Below are 13,051 nucleotides of genomic sequence, written 5' to 3' on the forward strand. Positions count from 1 at the left end.
ATCAGACATTCCTCATTTCAATGATAAACCTGTCCAATCAGACATTCCTCACTCCAATGATAAACCTGTCCAATCAGACATTCCTCACTTCAATGATAAACCTGTCCAATCAGACATTCCTCACTTCAATGATAAAACTCTCAATCAAACATTCCTCACTCCAATGATAAACCTGTCCAATCAGACATTCCTCATTTCAATGATAAACCTGTCCAATCAGACATTCCTCACTTCAATGATAAACCTGTCCAATCAGACATTCCTCATTTCAATGATAAACCTGTCCAATCAGACATTCCTCATTTCAATGATAAACCTGTCCAATCAGACATTCCTCACTTCAATGATAAACCTGTCCAATCAGACATTCCTCACTTCAATGATAAACCTGTCCAAACAGACATTCCTCACTTCAATGATAAACCTGTCCAATCAGACATTCCTCATTTCAATGATAAACCTGTCCAATCAGACATTCCTCACTTCAATGATAAACCTGTCCAATCAGACATTCCTCACTTCAATGATAAACCTGTCCAATCAGACATTCCTCACTCCAATGATAAACCTGTCCAATCAGACATTCCTCATTTCAATGATAAACCTGTCCAATCACACATTCCTCACTTCAATGATAAACCTGTCCAATCAGACATTCCTCATTTCAATGATAAACCTGTCCAATCAGACATTCCTCACTTCAGTGATAAACCTGTCCAATCACACATTCCTCACTTCAATGATAAACCTGTCCAATCAGACATTCCTCATTTCAATGATAAACCTGTCCAATCAGACATTCCTCACTTCAATGATAAACCTGTCCAATCAGACATTCCTCATTTCAATGATAAACCTGTCCAATCAGACATTCCTCACTTCAATGATAAACCTGTCCAATCAGACATTCCTCACTTCAATGATAATCCTGTCCAATCAGACATTCCTCATTTCAATGATAAACCTGTCCAATCAGACATTCCTCATTTCAATGATAAACCTGTCCAATCAGACATTCCTCACTTCAATGATAAACCTGTCCAATCACACATTCCTCACTTCAATGATAAACCTGTCCAATCAGACATTCCTCATTTCAATGATAAACCTGTCCAATCAGACATTCCTCATTTCAATGATAAACCTGTCCAATCAGACATTCCTCACTCCAATGATAAACCTGTCCAATCAGACATTCCTCACTTCAATGATAAAACTCTCAATCAAACATTCCTTGCGTCATTGATAACTTTCCCTAAAACTTTATCTGGTTTCTATGAGGAACATGTTGAATAATTTAGAAATTCTTGGTTCTAATCCAATCTAATGTCAATACCATGGAACCTGTCTACTACAACATTCTTAGGTTACATAATCAACTTGTTCAGCTTCCATGATAGCCCTGTCCAATCAAACACAAACAGACTGGTAAGACATGTATAATACAATATTCTTAGCTTCCATGATAATCCTGTCTCAACATCATAAGCAGCCATACATGAGTGTTTTACCTGGTGACCTCTAAGCTGTGCTTAAACAACTGGTATTAAAACACAAACATGTTTACCGTTTTACAGAAGATGAGGTGTAGTAAAATACAATTCAAATCTATAATGTTGCATACAAACATATTCCCAACACCCTGCCTTACACACTGATATTGACTACAATGCTGCAGTAGTAACAGGCATGCTGTATACCTACAGGTCAGGTGTCCTGAGCAATGCACCAACAAAGTTCGCAGTGAACACATACGTCTGTAGGTGTGTCATTACACATATACTCAAGGCTCAATACCCTGCTCTTCATCAAACACTGGCCATCAACCTTCTCCACGTAAGACAATCACCAAATATTGTACACACAATTCCTCAACTCCAGAAAAAAAGGGCCAGATAACATAATTAGCAGGTGATCAATACCAAAGTTTATTTGCTCTGTGGTATGCATCATGTGTGTAATTTGTAAAACAGGCAGTGTCTGTAGTGCTTCATAACAATACCTTCGACGTTAGTAAAACCTAAGTTATCATTCGTAAAACAATACCTGCAAAATGTACCCAACTTAATCTTATTTATCATTCGTAAAACAATACCTGCTAAATGTACCTATGTAAATCTTATTTATCATTCATAGAACAATACCTGTTAAATGTACCAAGTGAAATCTTATTCATCATTCGTAAAAAGCACCTGCTAAACGTACTTAACAAAGATGAAAGATATCATTTGTCAAATTAAGTGATTATCTAACCATTGAGTAATTATTTAATGACAGTACATTATATCTTTCTTTCACCTGTATACATGTGCATACTGCATAACTTGTACTGTATATCTGTACACTACATTACTTGTACTGTGTATCTGTACACTACATTACTTGTACTGTATATTTGTACACTGCATAACTTGTACTGTATATCTGTACACTACATTACTTGTACTGTATATCTGTACACTTCATTACTGATACTGTATATCTGTACACTGTACTGTATATCTGTACACTACATTACTTGTACTGTATATCTGTACACTGTACTGTATATCTGTACACTGTACTGTATATCTGTACACTACATTACTTGTACTGTATATCTGTACACTGTACTGTATATCTGTACACTACATTACTTGTACTGTATATCTGTACACTGTACTGTATATCTGTACACTACATTACTTGTACTGTATATCTGTACACTGTACTGTATATCTGTACACTACATTACTGATACTGTATATCTGTACACTGTACTGTATATCTGTACACTACATTACATTACTGTATATCTGTACACTGTACTGTATATCTGTACACTACATTACATTACTGATACAGTATATCTTATATAATTTTCTATTGTACATCTCTGTATACCATCTTTTTTATCAAGGTGTCAAGGAAACAAAAAATTAAGTCAAACAGGCAGAGTTTGTGGCACTGCTTGTTAATACCTTGTAAATTAAAAACACATTATTGCTCTCTATAGAAAGCTGCTTTCTTGAATATATTAGTTGGTAACTTTAAACAAGAGATCCCAGAACATCATTTATAGGTCACCTACAACATTACTTTGCAAGTCTCTATATTTTGACAATAATATTACCTAGGTAGTACCCTGAATTTATTTTCACCTCTCAGTTGTAGCTGAGTTTGTTCAGCTACAGGTGAGTTTGATAACCTTCGGAAATCTCTGGCACCCTAAATCTGCGACATCAATTCCTCCAGATGTTAGTGACATTGGTAGTCTCATATACTAAGGTAGTTTTATAATCATTCTTATTTCAGCAGTGATAGTATACTGTGTTGTATAGAGGTATTATAAAACTAGTGACAAATCATAAATGTTTATAAAAAGCTATCAACGTAAAATTATACGAAAGAAAACAAAACCTAACACAGCTGAGATGAACAATAAGTAACAAATCAATCGGGTGAACTCTTCACTCTTCAATATCTGCACAACATGTTGATTAGAAGACGCATATCAAAGTCATCTGGTGCTGACATCCCTTTCATGTCAGAAATATACCTGAGTAAACATCTGGACACAGGTGTGTTTTGGTGGAATAATTAACTCTACCTCCTTGTTATTGAATGCTGCTGGATATGTTGATGAAATTCAATATAGCTGTTTTGATGTTAACAGCCTTCATAATTTCTACTAATGAAAAACTATCTAGTATTGACTTTACATCACAAATGATCGACCAATGAGAATCCTTTATTTTCAGAAGGGAAATAACTCATGAATTTATTATAGTTACGGAACACAATGGATGTGAGGTCATGTGTACTCTTAGGGGTCAAGGTCATTTAGACAGGTGTGCTGTGACGTACTGTTTCATGTCGCACGTGAGACAGGTGAAACACGAGTCATTGGGATAACAAAGGCGGGTATAGTGTAGTATGGTCATTCGAGTCTTGACGGTCCAACAACGAATACGTATACTTTATTTCTTCTATAACATGAGTGATAGCGACAATCCAAGTATTGTAGTTAACGAAAGTGTAGCTACACACAATGAAGATCGTCAGTCTGAGACTCATGATACCGTTCGAGAGACTTTTGATCTATTCAAAAATTATCTTAACACACAATTGACCAATTTCAAGCGTGATATTACTGAGGCCAACGAAGCTTCTTCCCAGAAAGCCGCTAAAAAGTTGAAAGAGGATTCCACAGTAAAATTTAAGAAGGTCGGTAACAAGGTCCAATTCGAGTTCAACAAAGGAATTGAGGAGTCACTCGAAAAAATCGACAAAGCCGTTTCGAAATTAGACGCTTGCAAGGCCCATGAAATCATCTCTGAAACTGTAGCTTCAGTTAAGAAGCGTAACAAGCTCATTCGTCTGGCAGATAAATCACCGGCTGGCTGGGAGATAGTTCGCGAGTACGAATCGGACGAGCTTGCTTCGGATTCCGAGGACGAGAAACGGATAAGAAAAGCAGAATTCCGAGCCTTGAAAACCATTAAAACAAGAAAAAATGAGAGTGCTTCCCGTCGCCGTTATTCTGTGTCCAGCACTGTTACTGGTCCTACTCAAGGGAGGGATGGCGCTAGATCATCTTATTCCGTCGGAAGTCAGGGGGCTGTGTCTACCAACAACGCGTTTCCAGGGAGGAGTACAGCCACGTCTTTTCGTCCCTATTCCGGGAGAACACCAGCAGCCAACGAGATGTGCTTCCAATGTGGAGAGTTCGGTCACTGGAGGTTTCAGTGTGGAAAGGGAAGGTCAGAAGCGACAGGAGACTCCAAGGCCGGCAAATGAACAAACGATCAGTGATAAGTACAGTTTCATATATTCTAATACAAATTTAGATACAATCAATGATCTTGTATTTCAAAAGCAATTTTTTGACCTAGAAGAAAAGCGTACACCGCGCTTAGATACGTCTGTTAAAGGACGTTTAAAACTAAACATAGATTTTTGGCGCGACATCGATGCTAATAAGTATATTTTGAAAACTTTAAAATACGGCTATTCGATCCCTTTTACATGTGAACCTCCTAGGTCTTTTAGTCGTAATAATAGGTCCGCCTTAGAAAACGAAAGTTTCGTCACAGAGGCTATTAAAGATTTGATTAATAATCAATGTGTGATAAAAGTACCTTTTTGTCCCGTCGTAGTTAATCCTTTATCGGTTTCCGTTAATAAGTCAGGAAAGAAAAGGTTGATTCTAGATTTACGTAGAGTGAATGAAGTAGTATCAGCAGAGAAAATTAAGTTCGAAGACTGGAAAATTGCTCTACAGTTGTTTAAGGAAGGAAGTTTTATGTTCAAATTCGACCTAAAATCAGGTTACCATCATGTAGACATTGCAACGTCTCATCAGACTTACCTCGGTTTCTATTGGGATAACAATTTTTATTGTTTTACAGTGTTACCTTTCGGGCTTAGTTCGGCACCTTACATTTTTACTAAATGTTTGAGGCCTTTAGTTAAATATTGGAGGTCACATTTCATAGACATTGCAGTATACTTAGATGATGGTTGGGGATGTAGTGAATCTCTCGATAAATGCGAAAAAGATTCAGACTTTGTGTTGGATACACTAAATAGGGCAGGCTTTATTGTCAATAATCAGAAATCTGTATGGCGTCCAGTACAGTACTTAGAATGGTTAGGTTTATGTTGGTCGTCTGTTGATTTCACGATTAGTATCCCTGAAAGGCGTTTGAAAGATTTGTCAGCCTCCTTAGAGTCAGTTCTCGTAAAGCTTCCTAGGTACACAGCTAGAGAAATAGCTCAAGTTACAGGGAGAGTTATCTCCCTTTCCCCTGTAGTCGGATCGGTTTGCAAGCTAATGTCGAGATTTTTGCATACTATAATTATAAATAGGCAGAGCTGGGACGGTGTTAAAACTATGGCTTCTGACGACAGATGTATCGGAGAATTATTTCTCTGGAAAAATAATATGGATAATTTAAGTTTTAGAAAATTAGCCAAGTATGAGGTACCTCGCACTATTATTTATTCAGACGCTAGTAGTGTAGCGTGCGGTGCCTTCGTAGTAGAAATTCAGGGTAGTACTTTTCACAAAAAAAAAATTTTCACAGGCAGAAAGGCACAAGAGTTCAACTTGGCGAGAATTAAAAGCAATCGAATTAGCATTGAAATGTTATAGTACCTTTCTGAGGGGAAAGACAATCAAGTGGTTTACAGATAGTCAGAACTGTGTGAAAATCACGGAATGCGGCAGTATGAATTTAGACTTGCATAAGATTGCTTATGAGATATTCTGTATTTGTGCTAGCAGTAATATTTCTTTGGATGTTCAGTGGATACCTAGAGAGAAAAACGTTCAGGCTGATTATATCAGTAAGATGGTTGATTTTGACGATTGGGGTGTAAGTCCAGAGTTTTTCGAGTTCATGGATTCATTATGGGGGCTATATACAGTAGATAGATTTGCTGATTGTAATAATAAGAAACTTGATCGATTCAATTCTAGATATTGGAATCCAGGTTGTGAGTCTGTAGATGCATTTGCATGTAATTGGAAAGGAGAGAATAATTGGCTGGTTCCGCCTATTTGTTTAGTTATGACAGTAATTAAGCATTTGGTTGCATGTAAAGCTGTGGGGACCTTAATAGTACCAAAATGGCCTTCCTCACCATTTTGGACATGTATTTTTGGTAAAAATTATGAATATAAATCATACGTGCATGATGTATTAGAATTTTCCGAAGTAGATCGTATATTTATACAGGGTGATAATAAGAACTCCCTATTCGGATCTGAAAAGTTTACAGGCCATGTGTTAGCCGTTAAATTGAATGGTGTGTGTTGATTGAGCGTCCTACTGTTTGGACCTCAGATTTTTAGACATTTACAGTAATATTGTTATTTGGACATTATGTGGTCTATCTGATGACCCTTGGCTCCACCTGACGGAGTGGCTTCACCTGATGAAGCCGATGGTCCTGGTTGGACGTTATGTGTACTATATTTTCATGTATATATTTAATATGAGACGTTACTGATATAAGCATATCAGAGTTGCTTCCCTTGACGAAGCGTGTTGGGCTATGATGAGTAAAATTGTATTCATGCAGACTGTATATGTATAATTAAAGTTTAAATGTTTAACCTTGTTTTTCTTTCTTTACGATTTGCAGATGTATTTAAGGTGGGACATTGGAAGGATTTTGTTAACATTACCGATCCTACTCTAAGGGATTTGGCCAGCTCCTTACCAGGATTGGTTATGAAATCTCGTGCATCCAATACCAATAGGAAGTACAGCGCAGGATTCAACAAGTTTTGTGCCTGGTGTAAAACATTTAACATTCTTCCTTTACCAGCAGAGGAATCTTATGTTGCTTTATACATTAATTCCTTACTCAAAAAACATCCCTCTGTTTCTGTTATAGACGAGGCTGTTTATTCTATAGGTTGGGTGCACGATATTTCTGGATATGTTAATCCATGTAAATTGCCTTTAGTCAAAAGTGTACAGGAGGGAGCTCGTAGAGTTATAGGTACCCACACAGTTAAAAAAGAGCCCGTGACGTCTGATGTCTTGGTGTCTATGATGGATAAGTTTGGTCAGGCAGACGCTAGCTTATCTGACTTACGTACAATTGCTATTTGCATCCTAGGTTATGCTGGGTTCCTTAGATACAGCGAGATAGGGAATTTAAGGCGGTCTAATATTACATTTTTTGATTCTTATATGAAATTACATATTCTGAAAGGGAAAACAGATTTGTACCGGGAGGGAGCAGACGTTATTATTGCTAGAACAGGCAAATCTACTTGTCCTGTTCATATCTTGGAGAGATATCTTATTAAGGCAGATATCGGTGACACGTCGGATGAATTCATATTTAGAAGCTTGACATTTTGTAAGTCTGACAATTCGTATAAACTCAGAGGTAATACAGGACTCTCTTACACAAGGTCCCGGGAAATAGTGTTGGACATGCTTGGTAAATTGGGTTTGGATATTTCCAAGTATGGTTTACATAGTTTTAGAGCAGGGGGTGCTACGGCTGCTGCTAAGGCCGGAGTACCTGACAGGCTTTTTAAAAAGCATGGACGATGGAGGACGGACAAGGCTAAGGACGGGTATGTAAAAGAGGACATCTCGGAAAGATCCATGGTCAGCAAGAGCCTGGGAATATGACAGGTATTATAATTTTCACCTCATCTTTAATTTTCGAAAGTTGTATGACCGTCGAAGGCCACACCCATATATAGGTGTTGAGTTTTATATGATAAATGATTTATGTTCGTTTGAACGTAGTGAATTAGAATCATAAATGAATTTATTATAGTTACGGAACACAATGGATGTGGGGTCATGTGTACTCTTAGGGGTCAAGGTCATTTAGACAGGTGTGCTGTGACGTACTGTTTCATGTCGCACGTGAGACAGGTGAAACACGAGTCATTGGGATAACAAAGGCGGGTATAGTGTAGTATGGTCATTCGAGTCTTGACGGTCCAACAACGAATACGTATACTTTATTTTCTCACGATTTGTTATTTTTCTTAATTAGGTAGCTACATAGGGCACCAAGCTAGGAAGTGTTCTTCTAGCGATACAGATCAAGCAGGAGGATTTATGATGATGGACTGAGCTGTCACCCCAGAAATTCGACATAGTCGTCTCTAAATCAGAAGATTATTGACATTAGAACGGGCCCGGCCCGGTGTGGTTTTTTGTAAATATCGTAAATAAAGTTGTATGACCGTCGAAGGCCACACCCATATATAGGTGTTGAGTTTTATATGATAAATGATTTATGTTCGTTTGAACGTAGTGAATTAGAATCATAAAAGATCTTTTAAATTCCTTATTTGTTTACAGGTAGAAATAGTGCTACCTGTACATCATGAAATACACTGCTCACTTTCTTACAACATTATCTGATGATTTTTCACAGAAAATTAACTTTTGATTTTCATTGTCGGTGATTCTCAGCTAATGTTTACAGGCTGGATATATCCCCTTCTTTTATCTTCTGTCTTTTGAGTTTGCTTTTATAATTCCCTATAATGAAGGGTAATAATAATCTTTCAACTGTTAAGTTCCAGATTGTCACCTGTTGGCCATTTTGTTTCACTGATTTGTCCCAAAATCAAAGGGCACCACTAGGTACAAAGATGAAATTACAAATTAAATTTGAGAAAGATCCATGCAGTACTTCACTGGTATAGTGATAACAAACTTTGTCAAAGATCAAGATGGTCACCTGTTATCCATTTTTTTTTCTTTTCTTTCTTACTCGATCAATCCCAAATCTAAAACTCCAGAAATAGCAATAAAAAGAATGGTTTTAATCTGGCTGGATGAACAACAGACAATGATAAAAAAACAACCCACCATATAATGGACCTGTTCTATAAAATCATTTCCTAACAATAACATGAACTTCAGGTTTTCTTGTTTCACATTACAACATTATACACCAAGTATACTTGGTGGCTGTCTGGCTTGTAAACTGTATGATGAAAAGTGGAATTATGTGTCAACCATTTCCCTACAGACATGTAGCAGACAGGAGAAGATAATTACACACATCACTGCCATCACCACAACTGTATTAGTGGATATCCAATTACAAGATTAACAACAAAACTCTGGGGTGCCTGCTGGCAACTATATCTGAATAATAATATTCTACTGTTGAATTACAACATATATTAAAAATGGAAATGAATAACCACATGTAACAACTAATGCCTTATTTTTTTTACATCAAATTTGTACTCTATTTAGGATACATGACTGGTCAGTATGAAAACTGACCAGCTGAGTAACCAATCAGCAACAGGACAACAATCAACAATAGATGTCATGGCCCACCATTTTACTGACTAGACAACAACATCATTCTGATTGGGTTACACAAATAAGTCTCTGTCCATCCTCATGGTCAACTACCATGTACAAGTACTGTCTAGAAATTTTATGTTTATTATATTATTAGGTGGCAACACAAAAGTCATGTGTTCCTTGTTTGTAGATAAATCAAACTATTTACAAAAACAATAAATCATTTTTTATTTCAAGATTTAAATGGTGGAGATTTTGAAAGCACATGAAACCCACACAGAGAAGCATTATAATTAAAGACATATTTCTCGCCTAAAAATTTGATTTTTCAACAAATGTGTCATATTGTGAAGTAAATTGCTTTCAGGAATCATATCAAAAGGAAATGAATTATCCAGAAATCTAAGGATACCATAGATCAGTGTCGAGTATGTTCCACTACTGAGCTATCTCAGGTCTATAATAAAAAACGTCCAAGGCTGGTGGAATTTGAGATCAGGCAGCAGGAGAATTGTTGTCTGCAGCTAGCCCAGGGATAGTGCATTAGAATGCATGTTTCCCTGGAGTAATTTTTGTGCATTTCTCTTCAGTCCATAGGCCTAGACTACATTTTCAGTCTGTTTATTACATAGTTATAGGAGAGGAAAACCTCACCATCTACTTTTAGAAATCGTGATGCAATATCATACTATATTTTGATTGGCTGCGTCTTGATTGTCTCTATAATACATTTTCTGATAATAGACCTATACTAACATAGGTTACTCTGTCACTTACTTTGTCTAAATGTGGAAATGCCAGCACCATTAAAAAACAAATACAGAATGTTACCAATAACAGTACATGCAAAATTTAACACTTGACTAATTGATTTGATGAGTGATGCGTACAGTACTATACATACTGGCTTCCGTGCCTGATTACATTCTGTCAGCAACCTGATTTGCCTCGTTAGCATGTGTTGTGTCACCCAATATTTTGCTACCAAGAGTTACTTTGAACTTACTTATTGGAAGTTTTATTAATGTTACTACATTAATAAAAAAAATATGATTTTGCAATTCAAGTTAATGTTTGTCTCATTAAAATTTTAATTATTCTCTAATAATATCATATTTTCACTGAACCAGCCAAGATGACGTGGCAGTACTATACGGTGTTATACATCCCCGGCCTTAATTTGGAACCTAAAAGAATCACTTAAGGATACAACTAACTTTCTATTTCCATTTAAACTAACATCTCAAGAAACATCCCAATCTAGAGCATTATTGCACAAAGTAAAATCAAGGTTTTAAATTCTAAGCTACATAAAAGAACATCAAGGCTCTACTAGCCAAGGGCTAGTGCTTGAAATAAAATTTTACACACTGAACATGGTTGGTTAGTTACAGGTTTACTGTCGATGTGACTCTTCCTTTTGCTCAGCATTTCCTCACTGATAACATCTTACAATAAAACAATGAGTGCACCAAAATAGTAGTAACACTTTGAGTTTGATTCAATTTTAGAAAGGAATGGGCAGCGCATTTTCTCCTACAATTGGATCATATGCCAAGGCAAATATCTTACAAATATCTCCATGCTATTGCCAACAATTGTATACTTAGCAATACTACAGTACCTACCATACTCAGCTGTGATATCAATACTTACCAACAACCCAGCATGATGTGGGCAAATTCATGTTTTTTTCATCATTACAAGCAAAGCATTATTTGGTATTAGAAGGCTTAATATAGCTGTCTTATCTGCATAGTATTAAGTCAGTCTGACAAGTTTAATTGGATATAAATTTATTAGTTATATGTAATTACGAATTCAATTAGGGATAAAGACAAACTTGTACTTTTAATTTTAATGGAAAACAGTAAATTTATTTAGCTGTGGCCCCTTTCAGAGTCTGACCATCTTTACTGACATCTGTATTTACATATAACTTTAGGAGACAGTTCCTGGTTTTTACTGGTGCCTTAATTGTAACTTATCAATGGTGTAGATGTTGAATGTTTGCCAAGCTGTACCATTTATCCCAGATTGAATTTGCTATTGTGATAGACACAGTTACAATAAACAAGGTGACACCTGATGTGACACATGGCGGAGTTAATTTAGTCCCTTATCATAAACATCCTTTCAAAGAATTAATCCACTGTTGATATATACATTTCACCAAAATCACCACCTGGGTCAAGTCTCCAGATTTGGACTTGACACAGAGTTTCCAGTAAATTAGGTTAATAATCTGACACTATTTCAAATTAAAAACTATTGCTTTTGCTTAAATAAATTTTTTTTTCATTTTTTAACTCCGATGAAAACAGTACACAAGGTTTACAGAGGTTTCAGTATAAACATAACGGAATATATGTACAGAAAATTTACAGCATGCAAGAAATACTTTCATTTTGAACTGTTTTAATTTTTACCTCCAGGAAGGGGTATGAATTACCAATGGCACTGTTTCACTGCCAAAATTTCAACAAGTTTCAGTTAATTCCATTTCCAAAATCTGTGGTTAAGTACATTGTTTTTTAACTCCAAAATTGTTTTGCATGATTATTAATACAAAAGTTCTCTAAAAGAGGAACCATCAGCAGCAATGGACTTCTTCATGAAAAAACTGATCTAATGTGTTTAGAAACTCTTTTCTTTGAATCATTCTCACTGGTATTTTTGTTAGAAACTCATTAATGATTATCTAATACACCAACAGGACAAATGACATATTATCCATCTATTAACAAGCATGCATAAAAAAGCCAAGAACAAAAATATTCTCACCGGTGAGTACAGCTTTGGCAGAAGGGTCAGCCAGGTCCACTGCCATCTTGCCATCAGTGTTGCGGATGTTGGGGTCAGCAAAGTGTTGTAGAAGTACTGTGGAGGAGACAGTTTCATAGTGATCATAGTTTACTGGGTGTATAGAGGAGATGTCTGACAGACCAACATCATATAAACTATAACCCTGGGTGTCAGGACGACCACTCCTATGCTTTTCACGTCGGGATCGCATTATGTGGACAAATGATAATTCCTTCTATAGTACCATTCAAATATCACAATAAAGCACATTTCTTTAAAGAATCCTCATCTTTGGTGTCATATTGTTAAGTAAATCCATATATCACACACTACACTTCCTGGGTAATTTTCAAAATTCTCCAATAAAATCACAAATTTTCATTGATAAAAGAAGAATGAAGTACATCCAACTGTAAGTGACAATGTTGAGGACAAACTATTGCCACAAT

General features: G+C 36.3%; 1 protein-coding gene across 1 annotated transcript in view; it reads right to left on the reverse strand.

The window, feature by feature from the left end:
* The window catches only part of LOC132552612 (poly [ADP-ribose] polymerase tankyrase-1-like), a 41,141-nt gene that overhangs the window by 20,481 nt on the left and 7,609 nt on the right, over positions 1-13,051 (reverse strand). Inside the window, exon 3 of the mRNA XM_060216801.1 lies at positions 12,582-12,677. Within this exon, the coding sequence (XP_060072784.1) occupies positions 12,582-12,677 (96 nt within the window). The remainder of the gene's footprint in view (positions 1-12,581; positions 12,678-13,051) is intronic.

This window comes from Ylistrum balloti, unplaced genomic scaffold (assembly GCF_031769215.1).
Source record: "Ylistrum balloti isolate Yb309-2 unplaced genomic scaffold, AGI_CSIRO_Ybal_v1 Utg370262, whole genome shotgun sequence".
NCBI lineage: Eukaryota > Metazoa > Mollusca > Bivalvia > Pectinida > Pectinidae > Ylistrum > Ylistrum balloti.